The following is a 27333-nucleotide window of genomic DNA, read 5'->3' on the forward strand; positions in this document are numbered from 1 at the left end:
ATGCTCAAATGAGTGCTCCTTAAAGGGGTAAACATAATATCCCCAAAAATATACATATTACCAGATTTGTAAATAAATATATATTAACCAAAAATAATAATCAAGTGTTGCCCAAATCTAAGCAAATAGCTATAGAGCAACTGTAAACACTGGTTGTAAGCAATAAGAGATCCAGCGACTAATAACAGTACTATACAGATAAATGAACTGGCAGGCGTAATACATAGGTAATCAGCCAAACCCTGAGAGCTTGGCACTTGGTATCTATTAAATTGCCCTGTCAAGTCAAGTGCTGTCCTGCCACTCTGTGCCCCCTGCTTTCCTCACATCCAGCATTCTTTTCCCAGGCACTGTTGGTAGGGCTATTTTCCTCTAAATTGTTTTTACACAAAATAAACTTATTATCATCAAACTAATAGCATTACTTCCTAAAGGCAAACATTAGCCCATGGAGACTCTGTTTAATGTCAGCTTGATCTAAGGTTGGGGTTGTAATCTGTATTTCACAAAAAATACTGGACTATCAGCAAATGACCAATAAAGGGCATTAGCATCATGAAATGGCTGCTCCCCAAAACGCAACCTTAGTCTCCACCATAAGTGTCACTCCAACCTGATTGTTTGCCTCACCATATCTATTTCATTTTGCAAATGAGCTTGATTGATTTTATCCTCTCGATTGCCATTGACAAACAAAGCAATTACTCTATGCTAGGCTGTGGATAGTACACAAAGCAAAATGTAACTTCAGTTTGGCTGCAGTAACATACATCAAAGGCATAGGGGACTTTTACATTTGAAGGCATGACTCAAGGAACCTAAAACAATGGCCATTTTGTACAGATTTTACTGTGCTTGCCAAATGAAAAACTAGACCATCCAATTCTAGATTGGACACCTGGCAACCCTAGCTGAGGTAATGCCTAGTAAGCAAGTCATTTTCCCTTTGTTTCCAATGGACATTGCTACAATAAAACTGCAATTGTCTTAAATACCATTCAAATTTTAAATAACTTCTATTGCTCATGGGTTCTGCTGTAAATGGAGAAAGCTCCAAACTAATTAATGGGAATATATGATATTAGGCACAGTAACTTTATTATATGCATAATTAAATTGTGTAATTTCTGGGAATCGTTACAAACTTTCATCAACAAAATATGCTTACTGTGCAGTCTATAATGCAATAATTGTAATCAGTTTGTAAATGTTTATTTTGCTACATTTATATATGTAAAGAAGAACATATTCTAATTATGATTAGATACATAAACTTTTATCTAAAATTGAATGTGTCTCCAAATTCCACTTTAATAATGTGCATTTAAGATGCTATATGTTTAATACTACATTTAAATGGACATTCTAGTGTGAAAATGACTTGCTTTCATTTGTTGCAGCAAGCCATTTTTGTATTACATTTTTATATAAGAATTGTATATGTATGAGCAATACAGTAAATGCAAAAGCACAATAACTATAAAAAAAATCTGGGAAAAAGAATACAGTGCAGCACTACCCGCTTACAATTCATGTTCCAAGTAAGTGATTATTTGTTGTTTTAAAGCAGTTGTGTCAAACTGGCGGGCCGAAGACCTCAATCGACCCACAAACTAATTTACGGCGGCTCACAACACGTCAAAGAAAAATAATGATAACATGGTTATTACCTAAAGAGCGAGCACGCTTACTATTAGGGTTGCGCATGTGTGCAACCTCAATTCAACTCTCCATTACAATGACTTTATCCCTTTGTTCTAGCATTGCAATTCACTCGTATAGTGAGCAGCTGCGCTACAGTAACGAGATCATTAAAACCCCTGACACTTTAACAAGCCACATATCTATTAAAAAGCACACAATTTATTTAACACACGCAGCACTTCTTTATATATGTTCATTACTATGGCAGCACTGATTTCCAGCATCATTTATGCCCATTCCTTATCATAATTTTCTCTATAACTAAAATCACATACTTTATATTTGATAAATATATAATTTTATATATATATATATAAATGTATATATTTATATATATCTATACTATAGTCGCATTTGTAACGCGTCCGTCGGTGTTGCCAGTTGCGCAAGCATCCTCAAAGGAATGTTGGAAGCGCGAGGCAGCCAAAAGAATGTTGGCTGCGCACGCAGCCTATAGAATTCACCTGGATGCAGCAAAGTGAAAATGGCAGGTTGGTGAAAGAATACACCGAAGGTGTATTCTTTCACCACCCTGCCATTTTTGGAATCCAAATGGATGCAGCGAAGGCAAACGGAGCATTACAAAAACATAATCACCCGCAATAAGTATTAAAAAAAAAACATAACGACCTGCAATAAGCATTAAAAAAAAAAACATAACCCCCTGCAATAAGCATTAAAAAAAAAACTGCCTGCAATAAGCATAAAAAGCATTTAAACAAATAAAAAATAATAACCACCTGCAATAAGTATTAAAAAATAAATAAATTAAATAACTGTCCGCAATAAGTATTAAAAATATAAATAAATAACCGCCCGCAATAAGTAAAAAAAACAAACAAACTACCTAATAAAATTATTAACCCCTAAATCCGCCAACCCCAACATCGCAAACTAATACATCTATTAACCCCTAAACCGCCAAACCCCACAACACAAATAACTAATCACTGAGCCCTCTAACCTAACACCCCCTAAATTAACCCCATTACATAAATAAAAAAAGAATCCTAAATTACAATTAAAATAAAAACCTTACATTACTTTAAAAATAAAGAAAACTAAATTTAAACTAATCTAAAAGTACAGAAAATAAAAAAATTCTAACATTACACAAAATAAAAAAAGTCTAACATTACACAAAATAATAAACCACATTATCCAAAATAAAAAAATTAAACCTAATCTCTATGAAAATAAAAAAGCCCCCCCCCAATAAAAACACCCTCTAATCTAAGAATAAACTACCAATAGCCCTTAAAAGGGCTTTTTGTAGGGCATTGCCCTAAATAAATCAGTTCTTTTACATTAAAAATAAACCAAGTCCTCCCTAATAGTAAACACCCCCACCCACCAAACCCCCCAAAATAAAAAAAACCTAACACTAAAAAACCTAAACTACCCATTTCCCCTAAAGGTTAATTTGTATGGGCATTGCCCTTAAATGGGCATTCAGCTCTTTTACTGCCCTTAAAAGGGCATTCAGCTCTTTAACAGTGCCCATATCCCTAATCTTAAAAATAACCCCCCCCCCCAAAAAAAAAAAAAACTAACACTAAGCCCCAAATATGTGTATATATAGTGTGTGTGTATATATATGTGTATATATATATATATATATAAAATATATATATATATATATATATATATATATATATATATATATATATAAAAATGATTAGATATTGTGGATGGAAAAATTGCTAAAATAGTAAAGTGTTGCAAGAGTATACCTAGCCTACTAAGTACACTTCAGAATACCAACTCTTATATAGTAGAATTAGGAGAAGGATAATAAATAAATGTGGTGCAGACCCATTAAAAATTTATCAAGCAAACATCAAGAAGAGAAGAGGTTTATAATAAAAACTCATAAAAGACTGGGGATTCAGCATTCTTTTAAAAAATAAATAAACTAAAGTAACACAATTTGCATTTGAAGTGGTAGTTTTTATTCACACACCGTGCCAAGCACAAGCTCAATAAAAATGGCAACAACCATGTGATAGTGAAAAGTGATTTAAGAACAATATTAAATACATAGTACACTGTATATTTAAACACTAAACGTTACTTGCACCGGTCTATGAGACAAGACAAGCATCCTTGTGGAAATAAAATTTCCTTTGTAATTTAAAGAGATATACCTAAATAATTATAACTGTTATGGAAAGTCAGGTAAGTTATGCACAAAATGCAGATCTCAAATAAAATATGCAGACCAAAAAAGGTTTTAGTAAACTGAACATATAGAGTTACTGTGCATAGCCGCCTATATCATAAGCATATCATACATTTTACTACAGAACCAGCAGATAATATGCTATATATATCATAGCTGACATATGATACAGGGACACTTTAAATGCATGCAAAAACCAGTGATTATGCAGATGTTCTTAAAGTACCAGGAAAACCAAACTTGTCCATATAGGATGTTATAGGCAAATGAGCCAGTGGTGAATAAGGTATCAAGTTCTCTTATAATGAGGAGATATTAAGTTGCAACTTGCAAAGAGTCACTTGCATAAAGTCACATGAGCCAGAATAAGCAGAAATGTGTGTTATGTCTTGCGGCACAGAAAGCATAGATATTAGTATTGTAATTGTAGTAAAGATGCAGGAGGATATCATGTTAGTTGCTATATCCCTCTGTCAACTGCACCTAACTTGATCAAGTCACAGCAAAGTAAAAGCAAGATGGTTAAGAAATTGAAGGCAAAAGCAAAGATGCAGGAGGATACTATGTGTATAGATCCGTATCCCTCTGTCGACTACACCTGATTGCTGCCAACTTAAACCTCCTTTCCTTCCGTCAGACGAATGATTTTTCGGATGGAATGTAGAATCCGCTGTGTAATCAAGCTACAAGCCTCTATGCCACTCTGGTTAAATTCCGGAAAACCCAAGCACTACCACTTCAAATGCAAATTGTGTTACTTTAGTTTATTTATTTTTTAAAAGAGTGCTGAATCCCCAGTCTTTTATGAGTTTTTATTATAAACCTCTTCTCTTCTTGATGTTTGCTTGATATATATACAGTATATATATATATATATATATATATATATATATACAGTATATATATATATATATATATATATATATAAAATTTATTTTTTTCAAAGGGATAAATAGATTCTCTGCAGCTATCACAATAGGTATATGTCTATCACTATATAAACAGCGGATCGCTATGCCAACAGCATTGTGATCCACTGTTTATAATGCAGAAAAAATGTTATACTATTTGCATGCGTATGCTAAACTGTGAGCTAACTCGGAACAGGGCTACTAGGAAAAAAAAAAGCACGAACATGGGAGAACAACTAGAGGAAGCGTGTGTATCACCTTCTTAAAAGCATTAAAGAACATTTCTGCATTACAGAACACAATCTTTTGAAATGTATTCAGTTATAGCAAACGCCACTGCTTCGTTTAGCAGTGGCAAGATATGTATGTATTGTGCAGCCCACGTGAGTTGCACTTGAATGGAAAATGGCTTGCAACTGATATGAGTTTGACACCCCTGTTTTAAAGTATCAATCATGTAACAATTTAATTATTATAATACTTAGAAATAATATTTATAAAATATGTAATATATATTTTATAAAGTTTAAAGATTTCTCATATTTGGGCTATCCAAATAAAGGAGTGTGATGAGATTGACTAATATGAGGCAAGTTACACAATATTTATAAATTATTATTCAGCACAAAATCGTTGCTAAGTGGTCAGTTAGATAATAATGGATATAAAATGAATACTAGGGTGATTTTGCCCTTTATCTTTAAATTAGGTCTACCTGGGTAACCAATTTTACATACATTTGAGCTTACTTAGTTGATTCTATAAAAAGCTAAATTGCAAGTGGAGAGGAATCAATAGCACATTGACTTCTATGGGGGAATAGTTATTGTTTGCGTGACAGTCTAATTGCGCTAGAAGTAAGCTGTTTGTGCTCGCCGAGTTAGCAAGATAACTTTTAACTTTCAACTCATAATACCAGCTCAATCCTACAAGCGCAAAAAGTTTAATTCTAGCGCAATTAGCACTATAGCGGAAGTGCAAAATACCACTCCACTTGTAATCTGGCATATAATGTTTGTGTGTAATAAATTAGTTATTTAAGAAAGGTTTGTCTTATTTTCTTTTCTATAAGAGAAAGAAGCACAGAGGCGCCAACATGGCCTAGTAACGTCACGGCAGTCGGATACAAAACATCAGCAGGATAGGAAATATACTCACAAGCGTAGCGCACCCAAATGGTGCTATTGTGGCAGCCTGGAACATCAAACAGTGGTCCAGCTCACTGGTGTCTCCAGCCAGATAGAGATGATCCTTGGCAAGGGCCTATCCTATGATGCCTATAAGGGCAAAAAAGGCACACACATAGCCCAGTAACGTTTGTACACCAGATAAAAAAGGATTCAAGGTTGTACTTACAGGAAACAAAGCACCACCAGGTGCAATATCAGCAGTACTGGGACCTCTCAGCCGCCCAGTGGACTGTGGAATCCAATTTGCAGGATGCAGAAAATCACCACTTTGGAAGATAGAACTAGCACACACACTCTGCCCCCAAAAAGGAGCAGAATAATTGTGATAAAGCAAGTGTATATTTAAAAACTTTTATTTTAAAAACAGCGACATGTTTCTCAGCCACCACAGGCTGTTTCCTCAGGCTATGTTAAAATGTTAACAACACTTGCTTTATAAAGACAATAGAACATATAAAACTAAATCTGATAGGCTAATTAATTTCTAAAGTGTGAACACCTGTTGCACAGGTCAGCAGTTGGTAGGCATGGAAACCCCTATATACAAAGCTCTCATATGTAACACAAACCATTTTGAGAAAATCCCAAATAAGAATAGATATCTCTGTATTAACCTCCATACCATTGCCATACCCAAAATAGACAATAGCAATAACCTTGTAACCCTTCAAATTAAGATTAAAAAATGGAAAACAGTAATATAACAATCACAATGTTTTTATTGTGATTGTTATATTACTGTTTTCCAGTTTTTAAAATAAAAGTTTTTAAATATACACTTGCTTTATCACAATTATTCTGCTCCTGTTTGGGGGCAGAGTGTGTGTGCTAGTTCTATCTTCCAAAGTGGTGATTTTCTGCATCCTGCAAATTGGATTCCACAGTCCACTGGGCGGCTGAGAGGTCCCAGTACTGCTGATATTGCACCTGGTGGTGCTTTGTTTCCTGTAAGTACAACCTTGAATCCTTTTTTATCTGGTGTACAAACGTTACTGGGCTATGTGTGTGCCTTTTTTGCCCTTATAGGCATCATAGGATAGGCCCTTGCCAAGGATCATCTCTATCTGGCTGGAGACACCAGTGAGCTGGACCACTGTTTGATGTTCCAGGCTGCCACAATAGCACCATTTGGGTGCGCTACGCTTGTGAGTATATTTCCTATCCTGCTGATGTTTTGTATCCGACTGCCGTGACTTTACTAGGCCATGTTGGCGCCTCTGTGCTTCTTTCTCTTATAGATCACGCCACACCAGGATGACCGTCCTATGACAGAGAGCTGCCTTCTTTCTTTTGGATTATTCTTTGTGTGGACATTTTGTTATTTGATTATACCAATATCATCTGGGTCCACTTGTGAGCATATCATCTCTTATAATCTGATATAAGTGTGCTAGGTTTATTGTATATTCTCTTAATTATCTGTATATATCTGCTTACTGTTTGCTGCTTATTGTTAGCGCCCCCTAGGAGTGTGGTGTATGTTCTATATGCACCACCCTCCTTATATCTTTTGTTATCTTATTTTCTTTTCTTACTGCACTAGGTCCTAGGGATTGCAGTTAACATTAAATTAAGATGGGGTAATATTAAGTGTTAATTAACATGAAGTCATTTAGGTTATGGTTAATTAAATTGGGATAGTGGTTAGGGTTTATTACAATAGAGGGTTGTGATTAAGGTTGATTATGATCAGAAGGTTAATTAACTTTAATGATTCAGACAGAGAATGGAATTTTAAACACTTTCCCAATGTATTTCTATTATCAAATTTGATTTGTTCTCTTGGTATTCTTTGTTGAAGACTAAACATAGGTAGGCTGATAAGAGCTTAGGAGTGTACATGTGGCTATAGCAGTCTATGGCAGCAGTGTTTGCAACTTTGCATAACGTTGCTATAAACAATGTTGAAAACACTGCTGCAAGATGGCTAAAGACACGTGCATGCTCCTGAGCTCTCATATAATTACTCTTTAACAAAGGATAGCAAGACAACTAAGGAAAGTTGATAATAGAAGTAAATTGGAAAGTTATTTAAAATTTCACACCCTATCAAATATTTTTATATATATTTAAGTTTCATTTTCACTTTACTGTCCCTTTTTAAGTAGAGTTGCAACAGAAAAAACAGTACCACTATTTTAGTAGCTTGCATTAGATATAGCCCTTACTTTGTATAGTTTCCTAGGCTGCAACATCACAGTTTTCTAAATCATCGATAGAAACAACACTTGTCACACTTACAGCAGCATTATGACTTTTACGTAGAAAAGATGTAAAAAGATATCGGTTATATGATGTTTCAATAGACATATAGGCACCAATATTTTATGAGTCCTGGCTGAAACAGGCAGCATATCTAAAACAACTCGCTGAGATTAGATGTAGGGACTGAATGAAAAAGAACTATAGCCACATAATTATGCAGAAAGCCTTAAAGGACCAGTCAACACTGTAGATTTGCATAATCAACAAATACAAGATAACAAGACAATGCAATAGCACTTAGTCTGAACTTCAAATGAGTAGTAGAATTTTTTTCTGACAATTTTAAAAGTTATGTCTTTTTCCACTCCCTCTGTACCATGTGACACCCATCAGCCAATCACAAATGCATACACGTACCATGTGACAGCAATCAGCCATTCACGAATGCATACACACTTATTCTTGCACATGCTCAGTAGGAGCTGGGGACTCAAAAAGTTTAAATATAAAAAGACTGTGCAAATTTTGTTAATGGAAGTAAATTGGAAAGTTGTTTAAAATTGCATTCTCTATCTGAATAATGAAAGTTTAATTTTGATTGAGTGTCCCTTTAATAGTCTGCTGCAAAAAAAAAAAACCTGGCAGAGGCATTCTCCTATAAGGATTAAAGGCAAGATTGCATCCCAAGTTTTAATGACACGTGTGAGACCTTTTTAGCTAGCAGACTTATGGGAGGGAGGCCTGTGAAAACCTGCATTTCAATGAAAAAATCCTACCCAAACCATTAGCCTAATGCAACATAAGCATCTAGAAAGGCTCCTAAGCTAAGGACTTAGGGAAAAGATGTATAAAAGTCATATTTAAAATTGATCTTATTGACGCATGTGCTTCTTATTCTAGCAATGATAGATTCATCATTAAAGTAATGTAGATTTTTGAGATTCAAACTGTATGTAAATACTATTTAATATAGTATTGAATTATTAATTATATAATTATTACTAAATATATGAAATAGCATTGGCTACATATTTATATTCTCCACACGCTATAAATGTTATTGCATCATTAGTCGTTAAAAGTGGAAAATGCACAAGAACTATTGCTGGTAAAATTGTTGATATTGTGAGTACATTCTGTATATTACTGGGGAAACAAAAATATCCATCATTTTATGTTGTTTAGTGGATAAAAAAAAGGCTTTTAAAAAATTATTTACACTTGAGAATTTTATATTAGTGAATGTAACCTAATGTAAGATCCCGCATTGTATCACCTGGTTACATCTGAATACTAAAGAACACAACATCTAGCTCAGCTCATATTGTCTTATTGTCTGTTAATCTCTCTAGTCACGAAACAGTTTGCAGCAAGGGGATATGGATGGAGCTCGAAGATTAGGAAGACTTGCCAGGCTACTGAGTGTTGTGTCCATCTTACTGGGGATTGTTATTATTATTCTCTGCATCCTCAGCTTTACAGGTAAGTCGGCCAGCATGCTACTTAGTCCAGGCTTATTTCTCATATGTGTATGTTTAGTAATACTTTATGGTAAGACTATAACACTCTATGGTAATTCAGCCACACTATCCACCCCATGTAACTATTTACCATTATAGCAAATAGACATACAGTATATCATTCTAGAACCATGGGGTTCATTATTATCTATCATTTAATAATTATTAAAATGTTAGTCATTTCAGATGAGTTGTTATTCATGTTGCCGCAATCATGATCAGAAATTTGTATTGTTTATCAGCAGCACTTTTTCATTATCTCTGTGGTGAAAAAGAGGTTGTGATTTTAAACATCTTTCCCATTAACTTCTATTAGCTAATTTGTTTTGGTCTCTTGGTATCCTTTGGTGAGCTAGGCTCAGGAGCTGTTGATTGGTGGCTGCACATATATGCCCCATGTTACTGGCTCACTCAATGCTTCAGCTAGCTCCCAGTAGTGCATTGCTGGTTCTTTAAGAAAGGATACCAAGAGAATAATGCAAATTAGATAACAGAAGTAAATTGGAAAATTGTTTAAAATTGTATTGGATTTTATGTCCCTTTGTCACGGGATTAACTTAGGTTAGAACATGGTGGTGCCAATTGCTTTAAGACTTTACATTTATATTTGCAATATTTAAACAACTAATACTGTATATTATTCTCATGCTAATATTTGCTTTGAATATATCATACTATCTAGCATTTAATTAGTGTTTCAAAAAAGTGCTAGTGTATAATTAGTGCGCCAATGGTCTGAAAATCCACTGTCTGTATGACAGTGAGACACAATCACAGTGTTAAAAATCTAAATATATAACTATACGATACAAATCGTTATAGAAAAATACCCCAATCAAATTATATTAGGATACAAATGAATTCTTAAGAAACAAATAAATTCTTCTTAGATATTAAAAGTGATAACATAATATAGTGGTGTCTTTGCAGCAAACACCCCAAAATAATAAGGTGATAAAACTGCAAGGCACTGTAAATAATAAACACAGCAATGTGATAGAATTGTAAAATATTATAGTGAAAAAGTCCCAATGATCAAAGTTCAAAGTGTTACATATATGATGGGCGTAATGTCCAAATCACAGTAGGCAGGCTCTTCTCCAAAAGATCCCTGTTGGTGACCCAGGGGTGGATACTATATAGAAAAAAAGATAAAAGAAGGCGCCAACATAGTGCGGTTACCAATGGGATGGAACACGCTTAGTAAATAATACCAGGTACTCACAGGATGAAAGACACTTGAGAAGTGTCACAGGTGCCTCCTGGACTCTCAGAGTTGTCCAGCTAACTCCCACTCCACTGTGGTGGTAAGGTTCCGCTTGTCTCTACCGATTAGGATGGCTCCGCTAGTGGTTGTGGCTCCCAGCCAGTATTCCAATAGGACTCTCTTGCGGTTTCCCCAAATCCAGCTATCCAGTTAAAATCCGTGCTCTCCGGTGAGAGGTGATACAGCAAGGATAAAAGTGGTTTGTGACGGTGGTAACAAACTACAATATTGCCATTAAAAATATCAGAAAAGGAAGTTCGTGGCTGCAGTAATAAAATCAAAAAAAGACTTTATTTACACAACGTTTCTCGGTCTGTACGTGACCGTTTCCTCAGGTGCATAAGTGTATAATAAAACACATAAAAACCACGAACTTATATCAGTAATACAGCGTCTCCAAATGCATACTGCGCATGTACGTGGGTGTGTCCCCATACTGGGAGTTCCATTGGCGTTAACTAACCAATGAGGTGCTTGTAATCACACACCTCCATAATTACGAGTGTATTGGGGAATTACTCAGTGTGGTTTTAACAAATAGCCCACACAGTTTTAAAAGCCGCAACGGGCCATGGTAATCAATAAATCTAATGAACAGATACAGTACAAGAAAAAATATTATCTAAAAAAATATATACATGTATATAAAAATATATATAAAAACATATCAATAAAATGTGTAAATATACAAACTACCAGATTGGGCACACCAACTCGCTATGTATACAAACATACTATTACTAACGTTCATGAAGTCATTAACTCTTCATAAAATTAGTTCACATACAGATGGTTACTTGCATGGATATAGGAGAGATCTTACATGTAAAATGCAAACTATGAATATAGTAACCTATATGTAAAAAAATATATTAGAAGTATAATACGTCTCTCCCCAAAGATACGGTTAATTCCATAATTTGGTTAAAAATGACAGTATTAGATAAATCCATATTCGTCTACGTGATCAGAGAGAAAATTGCTTAACCCTAGACAGAGTGATTAATAAAAAAACTTAGCTAGGGTGAATGAAAAGGATTTAGAACCCAATCCAACCTGACTGTCTAATTATAAGGACTTGTAATAACTGTGTTAGCTCATTAATGGACATTAATCATGTTGTTTCTATAAGGTGCCTAGACTAAAACTGGTTATACTTATTTAGAGGTGCATAACGTGACATTCATATAAATAGTAACGATATATTGTATATCAAAATACATTAAATTTTATAACCACATATACATGTTGATGCTAACAGGAGTCAGGAACCAAGCCCTACAAATCTAAATAAAAATACTAATTAAAATGACCTCGAATTAAGATACTAAGTGTTGGGTTTGCTATATGTGGACTATAGTTTGATCACTTGATGATGTTCATTATTCCTCATAATAGAGTGCTTATAATTATAGTAAAATTATTTAGCTAACATATACCTAGTGTATTAGATGAAAAGGGTCAAATTAAAGCTAGATGGTAATCTCACATCAATGAAGGAGGATAATAACAATAAGGTTATAATGTGTCTAGCAGTATAATAATATCAGTGTGGAGCCTATATATCAGGGGTGGGTATTAAAGTCCTATATTGAACTAAATACAGAATGACTCATAGTGGATCAGTTAGTTGAAGGCCGCCATATCAATATTAGCGTTTAGGCCACCAGGGGACAGGGTGCGCATCTTCCAGATCCAAAAAGTCTCCCTTTGTCTTAAATGCAAATATCTGTTTCTACCCCATTTGGGGTACACTTGTTCTAGAGGGAATATGCTAAACACATTTGATGTATTAGTATGGCATGTATTAGCATGCCTAGGGACACTATGATTGGCAATGTTTTTACTGATATTCCTTAGATGCTCACCCCATCTTTTTTTGAGGGGTCTCGAGGTCCTACCCACATACTGGACCCCACAGCTGCATTCTAACAAATAAACTACAAAGGCCGAATCACATGTGAAGTGTGTTTTGATATGAAATTTTTCCTTACTCATATAGGATGCAAATTCAGTTCTCTTGCTATTTGTGTATTGACATAATCCACAATTAGCTCTATTGCACTTAAAAAAACCTGGTTTGTCTAGGAACTTATTACCTCTTGTACTACTTAATTTACTCGTCAGTGATCTTTTCTTCATTACTATTTTACTCGGGGCTAGTACATTCTTTAACGTGGGAGCTCGTCTAAAAGTACAGACAGGTGTATTACCTATACTATCCCTCAGCAAAGGGTCCCCTGTCAAAATGTGCCAGTGTTTGCCTAATATAGTTTTAATTTTATTATGGTTGTTATTGAATTGTGTTATGAATCTGACTTTCTCACTCCCTTTAATAGAACCTCCAATAGGTATAGTCTCCTTATTCTTGGCAAAGAAATCTTCTCTGCATTTATTTCTTGCTCTCTTGTAGCTAGTCTCAATAAGATCTGTGGGGTAATGTTTTTCAACAAACCTTTTCTTTAAAATATTAGCTTGTATATCAAAACTGTCTAAATCTGTGCAATTCCTACGAATCCTACAGAATTGGTTGTAAGGGATATTGTTCTTCCACGGTAAGTGGTGGTTGCTTTTATAGTTCAAATAACTGTTAGCATCCACCGACTTAAAAAAAGTTTTGGTAGAGATGTTACCTACACTGTCCCATGTTAAAATGAGATCCAGAAATTCTATACTAATCGCATCTATTTTAGAAGTGAAGTTCAGACCTAATGAATTGTTATTTAGACTATCCAAAAATTTCTGAGCCAATGATGTGTCCCCCTCCCAGATGAACAACAGGTCATCTATGAAGCGGCCATAGAAAACCAGGTTCGCCCCATATGAGGAAGGATATATATATTGTTCCTCAAAAAATCCCATAAAGAGATTAGCAAAACTAGGGGCGAACCTGGTTCCCATGGCCGTTCCCCTAATCTGCAAGTAAAATTTCTCCTGATATACGAAGTAGTTATTTTTTAATACAAAAGATATGCATTCCAAAAGGAAATCTCTTTGCTTGACTGGCATGTATATGTCCCTCTCCAAGTAATATTGGATGGCTTGAATACCCAGATGGTGTGCAATATTAGAATATAGGGCAGAGACATCACAGGTCAGCCATATCAAATTTCTTCCCTCTTTCTTTATGTGTGATAACATATATTAAGTCTGGTGTGTCTTTTATGTAGGATTTTAAAGTAATCACAGATTTTTTTAAAAAGGAATCCACATATTCGGATAAATTACAGGTTAAATTATCGATTCCTGATATGATGGGCCTCCCCGGAGGGTCCACCATACTCTTATGTATCTTTGGGAGGTGATAGTAATATGCCAAATTTGGTGCATAGGGTATTAAATAGTCTCTCTCTTTCTTAGTGAGTATTCCCTCTAACCAGCCTGCATCAACCATTTTAATCAAGTTAGTTAGAAATTTTGCTGTGGGATTGTATGTTAATAATTTGTAATATTCTGTGTCTAAAAGAATACGATCAGCTTCTTTGATATAATCCTTAATATTCTGGATGACTATCCCACCTCCCTTGTCCGCTTGTCTAATTGCTATATTTTTGTTGGCTGCTAGTCTAGATAAAGCTGTTAATTCATAAGCATTCAAATTAGGATTCTTAATATTTTTTTCAGAAAGTTTGCCAAATTCTTCCAAAACTAGATTTTGAAATATTTCTAGACTAGTTCCTGTGCAAGGAGGATTAAAGTTGGATTTAGGGGTCAAATCAGAATGTAAATAATTCTCAAATAATTCATCACATAATATCTCAGGCTCAAAATAGATAATATCTGTCAAGGGCCTTTCTGTCATTTCATTCGTTAGAATTGGTGCATGACCAGTACCTTTGAGCTTCTTGTCACAGAAATATCTTTGGATCGACAATTTTCGCACAAATTTATTTAAATCTACAAATAATTCGAACAAATTGTGATTTCTAGAAGGACAGAAAGAGAGCCCTCTATTTAAAACTCCCACCTCCTCATTAGTTAAAACATGATCAGAAAGATTAAAGATGTTCTCCCTCATTCGTTTAAATTTCTCCTTTTGGGAGAATATTAAGGATTATATCAAAGAAGCTGATCGTATTCTTTTAGACACAGAATATTACAAATTATTAACATACAATCCCACAGCAAAATTTCTAACTAACTTGATTAAAATGGTTGATGCAGGCTGGTTAGAGGGAATACTCACTAAGAAAGAGAGAGACTATTTAATACCCTATGCACCAAATTTGGCATATTACTATCACCTCCCAAAGATACATAAGAGTATGGTGGACCCTCCGGGGAGGCCCATCATATCAGGAATCGATAATTTAACCTGTAATTTATCCGAATATGTGGATTCCTTTTTAAAAAAATCTGTGATTACTTTAAAATCCTACATAAAAGACACACCAGACTTAATATATAAGTTATCACACATAAAGAAAGAGGGAAGAAATTTGATATGGCTGACCTGTGATGTCTCTGCCCTATATTCTAATATTGCACACCATCTGGGTATTCAAGCCATCCAATATTACTTGGAGAGGGACATATACATGCCAGTCAAGCAAAGAGATTTCCTTTTGGAATGCATATCTTTTGTATTAAAAAATAACTACTTCGTATATCAGGAGAAATTTTACTTGCAGATTAGGGGAACGGCCATGGGAACCAGGTTCGCCCCTAGTTTTGCTAATCTCTTTATGGGATTTTTTGAGGAACAATATATATATCCTTCCTCATATGGGGCGAACCTGGTTTTCTATGGCCGCTTCATAGATGACCTGTTGTTCATCTGGGAGGGGGACACATCATTGGCTCAGAAATTTTTGGATAGTCTAAATAACAATTCATTAGGTCTGAACTTCACTTCTAAAATAGATGCGATTAGTATAGAATTTCTGGATCTCATTTTAACATGGGACAGTGTAGGTAACATCTCTACCAAAACTTTTTTTAAGTCGGTGGATGCTAACAGTTATTTGAACTATAAAAGCAACCACCACTTACCGTGGAAGAACAATATCCCTTACAACCAATTCTGTAGGATTCGTAGGAATTGCACAGATTTAGACAGTTTTGATATACAAGCTAATATTTTAAAGAAAAGGTTTGTTGAAAAACATTACCCCACAGATCTTATTGAGACTAGCTACAAGAGAGCAAGAAATAAATGCAGAGAAGATTTCTTTGCCAAGAATAAGGAGACTATACCTATTGGAGGTTCTATTAAAGGGAGTGAGAAAGTCAGATTCATAACACAATTCAATAACAACCATAATAAAATTAAAACTATATTAGGCAAACACTGGCACATTTTGACAGGGGACCCTTTGCTGAGGGATAGTATAGGTAATACACCTGTCTGTACTTTTAGACGAGCTCCCACGTTAAAGAATGTACTAGCCCCGAGTAAAATAGTAATGAAGAAAAGATCACTGACGAGTAAATTAAGTAGTACAAGAGGTAATAAGTTCCTAGACAAACCAGGTTTTTTTAAGTGCAATAGAGCTAATTGTGGATTATGTCAATACACAAATAGCAAGAGAACTGAATTTGCATCCTATATGAGTAAGGAAAAATTTCATATCAAAACACACTTCACATGTGATTCGGCCTTTGTAGTTTATTTGTTAGAATGCAGCTGTGGGGTCCAGTATGTGGGTAGGACCTCGAGACCCCTCAAAAAAAGATGGGGTGAGCATCTAAGGAATATCAGTAAAAACATTGCCAATCATAGTGTCCCTAGGCATGCTAATACATGCCATACTAATACATCAAATGTGTTTAGCATATTCCCTCTAGAACAAGTGTACCCCAAATGGGGTAGAAACAGATATTTGCATTTAAGACAAAGGGAGACTTTTTGGATCTGGAAGATGCGCACCCTGTCCCCTGGTGGCCTAAACGCTAATATTGATATGGCGGCCTTCAACTAACTGATCCACTATGAGTCATTCTGTATTTAGTTCAATATAGGACTTTAATACCCACCCCTGATATATAGGCTCCACACTGATATTATTATACTGCTAGACACATTATAACCTTATTGTTATTATCCTCCTTCATTGATGTGAGATTACCATCTAGCTTTAATTTGACCCTTTTCATCTAATACACTAGGTATATGTTAGCTAAATAATTTTACTATAATTATAAGCACTCTATTATGAGGAATAATGAACATCATCAAGTGATCAAACTATAGTCCACATATAGCAAACCCAACACTTAGTATCTTAATTCGAGGTCATTTTAATTAGTATTTTTATTTAGATTTGTAGGGCTTGGTTCCTGACTCCTGTTAGCATCAACATGTATATGTGGTTATAAAATTTAATGTATTTTGATATACAATATATCGTTACTATTTATATGAATGTCACGTTATGCACCTCTAAATAAGTATAACCAGTTTTAGTCTAGGCACCTTATAGAAACAACATGATTAATGTCCATTAATGAGCTAACACAGTTATTACAAGTCCTTATAATTAGACAGTCAGGTTGGATTGGGTTCTAAATCCTTTTCATTCACCCTAGCTAAGTTTTTTTATTAATCACTCTGTCTAGGGTTAAGCAATTTTCTCTCTGATCACGTAGACGAATATGGATTTATCTAATACTGTCATTTTTAACCAAATTATGGAATTAATCGTATCTTTGGGGAGAGACGTATTATACTTCTAATATATTTTTTTACATATAGGTTACTATATTCATAGTTTGCATTTTACATGTAAGATCTCTCCTATATCCATGCAAGTAACCATCTGTATGTGAACTAATTTTATGAAGAGTTAATGACTTCATGAACGTTAGTAATAGTATGTTTGTATACATAGCGAGTGGGTGTGCCCAATCTGGTAGTTTGTATATTTACACATTTTATTGATATGTTTTTATATATATTTTTATATACATGTATATATTTTTTTAGATAATATTTTTTCTTGTACTGTATCTGTTCATTAGATTTATTGATTACCATGGCCCGTTGCGGCTTTTAAAACTGTGTGGGCTATTTGTTAAAACCACACTGAGTAATTCCCCAATACACTCGTAATTATGGAGGTGTGTGATTACAAGCACCTCATTGGTTAGTTAACGCCAATGGAACTCCCAGTATGGGGACACACCCACGTACATGCGCAGTATGCATTTGGAGACGCTGTATTACTGATATAAGTTCGTGGTTTTTATGTGTTTTATTATACACTTATGCACCTGAGGAAACGGTCACGTACAGACCGAGAAACGTTGTGTAAATAAAGTCTTTTTTTGATTTTATTACTGCAGCCACGAACTTCCTTTTCTGATATTTTTAATGGCAATATTGTAGTTTGTTACCACCGTCACAAACCACTTTTATCCTTGCTGTATCACCTCTCACCGGAGAGCACGGATTTTAACTGGATAGCTGGATTTGGGGAAACCGCAAGAGAGTCCTATTGGAATACTGGCTGGGAGCCACAACCACTAGCGGAGCCATCCTAATCGGTAGAGACAAGCGGAACCTTACCACCACAGTGGAGTGGGAGTTAGCTGGACAACTCTGAGAGTCCAGGAGGCACCTGTGACACTTCTCAAGTGTCTTTCATCCTGTGAGTACCTGGTATTATTTACTAAGCGTGTTCCATCCCATTGGTAACCGCACTATGTTGGCGCCTTCTTTAATTAGTGTTTAATGTCCCTTTATGTCAAGTAAATTAATAGTGCAATGGCGATTTCTATAACATTACATATTTGTTCAAAATCATTCCACATAGCTACTGATAGAATTGTTAGTTTATTGTGTATCTAGAACAACATCATTTAATAACTTATATAAATGTGATTTATAACAGCACAGCCTTGCCTCTAATCCATTTGTTATTCACACAGCAAAATGAATGCTTTCAATTCCATGCAGGTCACTAAGATAAGATAAATGGCAACACCAGTATTTTTCCTTTTTTATTAATAGTTTGTAAGCCAGTTCTGTCTTTGTTCTGATCACGAATGGGGATTCAATATTTTAAATACACTCTGGAATTTTTCCATGAATAGTGAAATATCAGCGTGTAGGTAAGACATAGGGGCCACATTTTCAAGCTCTAAATGGAGATTGATGCCCCTCCCGCTGGAAACAGTAGTTATGAAGACCGCTAAAGACCACTGCTCCATAACTTGTCCGCCTGCTCTGAGGCCTATACGATCGGGCTGATTGACACCCCTTGCTAGCGGCTACAAATCTGTAGGGGGCGGCATTGCAAAAGCAGTTCACCAGAACTGCTTGCGTAATGATAAATGCTGACAGCGTATCCTGTCGGCATTTATCGATGTGCGGCGGTCATGATACGCTACATCGTTTCATGTCCGCTCACACTTTGGTAAATTGGCCCCCTAGAATACTGTTGTAGTCCCTGTCTGATCTCTTTTAAATCCTGAACTTCAGGCAGAAGAAACTTTTGGATATACATCAATCATTTAAGCAGATTTAGCGTTTTCCTTTGAAAACAGCTTATTTGAAATAACATTAAAAAATCATTCAAATTTATAAAGAAAAATCCAAAGAAGAATCCAAAGAAGAGGACAATATTATATATATATTACAATGCCTTCTTTTAGATGCCTCTAAAATGACTATTGTGTCCCTTTAATACATTTTTAAAAAAGATTTTAAACACTTATTAATTGCTAGGTAGGAAATATTTGCATGGGAATAATATGCAGATGTATTTTTAAAATCAAATAAGTTATTTAAATATTGGGGAAAAGTGTTATACTTTAGTGCCATTAAACAATAGGTGCTGCCATATTGTGACAATCTAATCTTCTCTGTGTTAAGTCTGTAGTTTACACTTTCTCTTCTAACGGGAATTGGAAAGATCAGAATTAAATTGAACTTAAAGGACCACTAAAGACAGTACAATAGCATAATAAATAAATGCATAATAAAGATACAACGCACTTAGTTTGAATTTCAAATGAGTAGAAGTTAGTTTTATTTTCCTTTCCATTGCATCATGTGACAGCCATCAGCCAATCACAAAATGCATATATGTATATTCTGTGAAATCTTGCACATGCTCAGTAGGAGCTGGTGCCTCAGAAAGTGTAAATATAAAAAGACTGTGCACAATCAGAGAATAGGAAAGTTGTTTAAAATAGTGTGCTCTATTTGAGTCATTGAGTCATGAAAGTTTAATTTTGAGTTGAGTGTCCCTTTAAACATTTTAAATGATAACATCAAAAGTGTTTAATGTCTTTTTAATAAAACCTAGTCCTGCTTTGTTGCCTTTTCCAATGCAGATTATATTCTCTGACAACAACTGCTTTTCTTGTTTCCAGTTTTCAGTTGAGATGTTGCATAGTGGGACATCCGGACATGGCCTGCCTTTCCTTCACACACATTTTTTTAACCTCCTCACTGCAAGAAAATCGTAAATTTTCAAGGATTGCTGGAGGATGGAGCAGGCCCAGCTCTTCCTAAAGTCCAAGGGATTGCATGCAGCACTTTATAACCCCTTGGGAGTCAAGAGATGGAGTTCAGCAGCACACAACGTGAAGGACTTACTATAGTGGAGTAGAGAGATGCCCGGAGGATTCTCCCCAACAGTAAAAGCTGAGATTGGACAAGTGTGGAGGAGCATCCTGGGATTGGCACTCAGGTGACGGCACAAATCATGTTTTTATTCCCAGCTTTTATATCAAAGGAATGAAAGCTATTGTCTGTATTAAATAATAAAGCTGAAAACTGCCATAATAGGGTTGCAAATAGTAAAAGACCGTAACACAGAAAGACGCTGTCTCCCCATGTTTTGGATGATGATGCTTCCTCGCTGACAAATGGACTTTTAATCTCTCTTTTTTTTTTAAATATATTTTTGATGAGCAATTTGAAAACAAATGTAGTCTTATGCATGGTGGTGCTTCTCTGTTGCAGGAATCAACGCTTTTCTTTTGTTTGTATTATGCTGGACACTAAAACATAGTCTGTAATGCTGCTTACAGAATACCGCGCACACACATTCTAGAGATATCGGTGAGGGGTATTTTATTGGTTGTTAAAAAGACGCTGGCCTAGACTCTCCATTCAGAAAGTGTCTCACATTCTGCTATCATGAGGAGCAAATTTACTAGGTAGGGGGCCGGCTTCTCTCTGGAAAGCCATTCAATTTTTTAGGTTACTGTCACACAAACTGAGTTGGTTTTGTATCCTAAACACTGAAAATCTTGTATTCATTTTAGTAGTGATTTTATTTTTAAATTTTTTTATCTGTATCATGCTTGGCATTTATAGAAGAGTCTCATTTGTGCTCCATCTCATGACAGCTAGTTTGTTGGATGAAAATCACACACATGATAGGCTGAATATAAAGTTACCTGCTTTAGTTAATCTAGTTTACTGGTGATTAGAAATTATCTACCCATGATATCCTGCAGTTATGTCTGCTCTCTACAAATCAAATACTACCATGCTCACATATTATATAGACTAATGTTCTGGGTTAAAGGTATAAGAAACACACATTTTTTTCTTTCATGATTTAGATAGAGTATGCAATATTAAGCAACTTTCCAATTTAAGAAAATTTTCTTGGTATCTTTATTTGAAAAGAAGGAATGCTTAAGAGATGGTCCATTTCTGGTTCAGAACCCTGGGTAGCACTTGCTGATTGGTCGCTATAATGATGCCAAGACAATGAAGAAATATTGATAATAGGAGTAAATGAGAAAGTTGCTTAAAATTGCATGCTCAATCTGAATCATGAAGGACCCCCCCTCCCAAGAGGCAACCATTTCAAATATCATAGAGGGAGCTTGGATATGTCTGAAGAAAGCATGTTGGATACATGTATCTGTTACCCCTTTTAATATTTCTGTTGTGCCCTATCAAGTATTTCACCTGAATTACATTTGTATAGAATCATCTTAGGCAACTCCACACTTCTTCTATTCTGCCCTGTCAGTTCTATTACCCCCTTTTCTTTCTGGAACATATTAGTAGTATTATGGCTTTCAAGCTTTAGTTAGGCTAAATTGGAAATAATATCTAGTATTTAATTAATATACTTATATTAAGTTAATATCATAAATCATGACTATTAATGAAAGGGGTTATTTTGGATTAAATATATTAAAATTGTACTATTTTTTTACAAACATAATGCAATCATAGCTACTCTATTAATTAAATGATGGTGTATGTGCTGTTCAAATTGCACATGTTTTATTAAATATTTGAGTGTATATTGTTCCATTTCAGCTTTATTAAACAATATAAAGCCACTTTAAATGCTCAGCTAAAAGGATCATTTAAAATTGACACTTTACCTTTAATGTCTTACTGAAATCTAATGATGTATCAGTTCATAAAGCATTCAGCTTCAGATTTTGTATGAAGAGCTAACATTCTTTTTTTAAAAATGTATTTATTTTATAATATTAGGTCACTAAGAACCAAATGTATTTTTTTCTTTTGATTGATATCCAAAAATCCTCTGTTTATTTGATATTAGCACAGAATCCGCTATTACTGAATAAAGGGATAGTAACCCCACATTTTTTTCTTTCGTGATTCAGATAGAACATGCAATTTTAAGCAACTTTCTAATTTACTCCTATTATCAATTTTTCTTTGTTCTCATGTTATCTTGATTTGAAAAAGCAGTAATTAAAGGCTAGGAGCCGGCCCATTTTTAGTTCAGCTCCTGGGTAGAGCTTGCTGATTGGTTTGCTACATTTAGCCACAAATCAACAAGTGCTACCCAGGTGCTGAACAAAAATGGTCTGGCTCTAAAGCTTACAGTACTGCTTTTTCAAATCAAGATAGCATGAGAACAAAGAAAAATTGATAATAGGAGTAAATTAGAAAGTTGCTTAAAATCTCATGCTCTATCTGAATCATGAAAGAAAAAAAAATGGATTTAGTATCCCTTTAATGTAATGTAATGTGGATATATAAAACATGATATTAAAAAAACAGGCTTGGAGGTCCAAATGCGATTCTCAAGTAGACGTAAATCTTCTCTTACTAAATAAATAAGGAGTCAAAAGTATAACTCATAAGCTAGTATATTTTAAATTGTAGTTTTCACTGTTCTGTGTGAACAATACAAAATACAAATAAGATGTTTAGATTTTTTTTATTGCTAGCAGCCTATATGCTGGGAGTTTCAAAGAACACATACTTTATATTAATTTATATGCTTAATCTTATCAACCACAAACTGACATACAATCTCTACAAAATCCCAAGAGACCATGGGGACAATTTATTTAACTGCAGTCGTTTTGTTCATTGTAATATTACTGCAATGGAATGTACTTACCCTTAACATCCATTGACAAAATGATCTTTCAATTGTGGCTGTTTTCTTTCTAAAGACAGATTTTCATTTGTAGACTGTGCTTGCTGCAACACCATAATAATGATTACAACAAGGAATCTTGGGAACAGCTCACCAGCATTACCAGTGCATTTTATGCTTCTCACAAATAGCAGAACAGATCACATTAAGAAACTAATGTAAATGAGGGTTAAAATTGTTCATTTCAAGGTTAATGTGATTGATGGAATCAAACAGAGGCTTTCACTAATGTTTCATATAATAGTGGATTTCTTTAAGCATATGATTTTTACATTTTTCCTGATCTGGTAAAATGATTTTGGAATATTACCAGAATCGTTATTTTTGGTCATTGTTTTTTGAGAGTAATAATTACAAATCATAAGAGCCACAAGTAAATAAGCCAGGAAACCCTTTATCTTACTACTAATTACAGGTTTGTAAATGATAAAAACAAAGCGTTGCATATTGCACTGAAAAATAAAATATTATAGATATGTTAAGCTAAACCTGTGATATAACAAATGTAACATTTTAATGGGGTATGGAAGTGATGCATTACGTTTCATAAACAACTTCTATTCCAGTCTGAAAAGTGTCAAAAAAGAATTATCAAACTCTTTAAAATATTACCCAGGACTGAATCAATAGCTTTAATGTTATTTGAATAGACTAATATCAGTATCAAAAGAGCACTTGCAATACCACATAGCCTGGACAATACAGCCTCTCACTGGCTGTATAGTCTTTGCTTAAAAGTGCTGTTTTGGAAGACAGATTAATGACAGGAATGGAAGTCATACAGTAAATCACGTCTCATATTATTTTTTTCTTCTTGAAGTAAGAACTTGCTAATTGATATGCTTTTCTATTCTATTTGCTGAGTGGAGAAGGGATCATGCAAACTATACTGGTCATGGATCATGTGGTTTTCAAACATGAAATTCTTATTGCAAAATGCCAAAGACTATCACCTAGGGATAAACATCATTAATGGTTTATACTGTTTTGTTTATTTGACTTTTTCACTTTACAGAAATATAGTGTTTTATTCCTTATTATTTCATAAAATTGTATAGATCCATTGACAACTACTGTTATGCTATAAAGGGAAATCCAATATGCACAGAATCAGACATTTCTGACTAATGTGACAGGTCACTTTGCAGCATATTAAATTATTCACACAAACTCTTCATAAACTATGTTGCTAATAAGAATAGAAAATGTGTTGTAAAATAGTCCAAAATGAAATATAGTTTAATTCCCAGCAGTCAAAGCTGACCAAGAGGTAAAATGTTTACCCTCTATGCAATGCAATCTGGCAGCCAAGCAGTTAAATATGTTTTGAAATATATTACTGTGCACAAACACATAGAGAAAGATAAATTCATGTAATCAACAATGTTATATTTTTACAGCACACAGATATATGGAAATTAGGGCACAGTTAATTTAATCGCATCTCCCATTTTTGTCAACCAGAGATAATTATTTAAGACACAGCAGGAATGTATCTATGCCAAAATGAGGTGCAATGCAGACAGGGCAGCATGCCATGCTTAGATACGCTGCATGGCTGTGATCCAACCCTTGCTAAGCACTGGCATGGTCCATCTGCATTACATTATATGTTTCTCCTGTAGCATACGCAGCAAACCTTCCCTTTATACAACAGGGTCCCTCCTAGGTTCTAATATCATTCAGCGAACAAAAGGTAGCATGCAGAAATTCCACACAGACTCCTTCTTGTCAAAGTCACAAAGGCATGATGATATATTGAGTATATAAAATAAAGGAGGTGAGGGATTGAATGCATTCCATTTTGTATTTTTTGGCATGAATGAAATAAAGTTTACAATGCATGGGTCCCGTGTCTGCAGTCTGATTTTTCATGTGCCTAAAAAGATGGAATTGATAATGACACCCATTTGTTCAATGGTTCGGGCAGGTTTATGTCGGCCGTGTGTGCGCAGTGAGATGGAAAACATTGGAACACGGCCAGGTTTGTAATATATCACTTGTGAAAAATGAAATGAAACAGATAGCAGGTTGTGCACACAGTGGGACGGCATTCATCAGCCTCTGTTTCCTGCACAGTATTCTGGTTACCGCGGGTAGCTGAGGCTTGGCAGTCACAGATCAATGCAGGGAGTAATAAAAGAAGCCTTGTAGAAAGGAAGGAAAAAACAGACGGACAGGAAAATAGCTGCACAGTGTGCTTACTCTAGCAGTACTGGCAGTTTTTAGCCTATGGGCAAATGAAAAAAAATAATAGTACCTTCAGCTTTTTGTTTTGTTTTAACAAAGACAAAAAGTCAACACTTTAACTTAAAGGGACAGTCTACCATAGAATTGTTATTGTTTTAAAAGATAGATAATCCCTTTATTACCCATTCCCCAGTTTTGCATAACCAACACAGTTATATTAATGTACTTTTTACCTTTGTGATTACCTTGTATCTAAGAACCTTCTTCCAGCCCCATGATCACATGACTGTGACTGTTTATTATCTATTGTCTTAAAATTAACATTGTTTTGTGCTAAATCTGAAATAACCCCCTGTTCCTGAACACAGTGTTATCTATATAGCCCACGTGTACTTTCTATCTCTTTGTGTTGAAAAGGAATTTAAAAAGCCTGTGATAAGAGGCAGCTCTCAAGGGTTTAGAAATTAGCATATGAGCCTACCTAGGTTTAGTTTAAATTAAAGAATACTAAGAGAAAAAGCAAATTTGATGATAAAAGTAAATTGGAAAGTTGATTAAAATGACATGTCCTATCTGAATAATGAAAGGTTAATTTTGACTAGACTGTCCCTTTAATGATACTGACGCCTGACCCAAAGGTCGATAATATTATTCAAAACTAATTTATCAGAGGGTAAAATCCTAAAGGGGGATCTCGTCATTGAGCACAGGTGGCGATCGGTCTTGAAAGCAAATGGCTGCCATGCTTGTTAGCATATATTAGCATACATAATTACTCAGCTTAACTCACAAATTAAAACTGATTTTAAGTGAAATTGGTTTTAAATTAATTTGCCACACATTTAGACGTGTGTATAAGTTTATTGCCCCGTTTATTTATTATTGTGTATATTGACCTAAACCTTAAAAATACAGATGTATTGCGCACTGGACAGCTTACCATTGTGGTAAATACTTAAAAGAAATAAGAATAAATAAAACATTAAAGATCTGTAGTGCAGCACTACTAGGAGCTACCTGAACACATCAGGTGAGCCAATGACAAGAGAGTATTGCTACTCCTGAGCCTACCTAGGTATGCTTTTCCACAAAGAGAACAAAGCAAATTTGATTTTAGAAGTAAATAGGAAAAGTGTTTAAATGTGCATGCTCTATCCGAATCATGAAAGTTTAGTTTTGAATCTACTGCCTCTTTAAATACACTTTTCTTGTTAGATCAGACACTGATAAACATTCCTAATATTTTACATTGTCTTAGTGAAAATGTTTGTATACGCTGTGCTCGTTAATCGTAGCTGAACACAGAAACCTAAAGGGACATAAGTCACTGTTTTTCTTTGTTGCATCTAAAAGAGAGTATTTTAACGTGTAAACCAGATATTCCTGTATTGTTTTTATGCTGTCTGATATGTGTGGCTGTGCAGTATAGCTTTGGGAGTACTTTTGGCCCAGACACATTTCCTTTTAGCTTCAAAATCAAAATAAACAGCTTTAACTTAACCTTTTTTTCATACAAAAACAAAATGTATTTTTAGAATGTTTGAATAAAGCTCTTTAAATGCACGACAGAAAATGTTACAGTTTATGATGCGTTTAATCTTTCAGCCACTTATTTACAAACCACCTACACAGGAGAATATGCCTGAATCATAGCCGTCTGATCTCTTTTCAGCACCTTTAATATCACAAGGTGTTAAAAGGTTATTTTATTTGTTATTTCAGTTTTGGTATAAAATAATATAAGCTTTTGTGTGAAAAACACAGCATAATATGGACTATCAATAATATATATAGTGATGTAGCCAGAATCTAAATTGTACTTT

At 34.7% G+C, this 27333-nt stretch overlaps 1 protein-coding gene across 1 annotated transcript in view; it reads left to right on the forward strand.

Moving 5' to 3' along the window:
* Positions 1-22199, forward strand: part of TRARG1 (trafficking regulator of GLUT4 (SLC2A4) 1) — a 101106-nt gene extending 78907 nt beyond the window's left edge. Inside the window, exons 2-3 of the mRNA XM_053706132.1 lie at positions 9545-9674; positions 20298-22199. Coding sequence (XP_053562107.1) covers positions 9545-9674; positions 20298-20308 — 141 coding nt within the window. The 3' untranslated portion in view covers positions 20309-22199. The remainder of the gene's footprint in view (positions 1-9544; positions 9675-20297) is intronic.
* Positions 22200-27333: the final 5134 nt, after the last annotated feature.

Source organism: Bombina bombina, chromosome 3 (genome assembly GCF_027579735.1).
Source record: "Bombina bombina isolate aBomBom1 chromosome 3, aBomBom1.pri, whole genome shotgun sequence".
Lineage (NCBI taxonomy): Eukaryota > Metazoa > Chordata > Amphibia > Anura > Bombinatoridae > Bombina > Bombina bombina.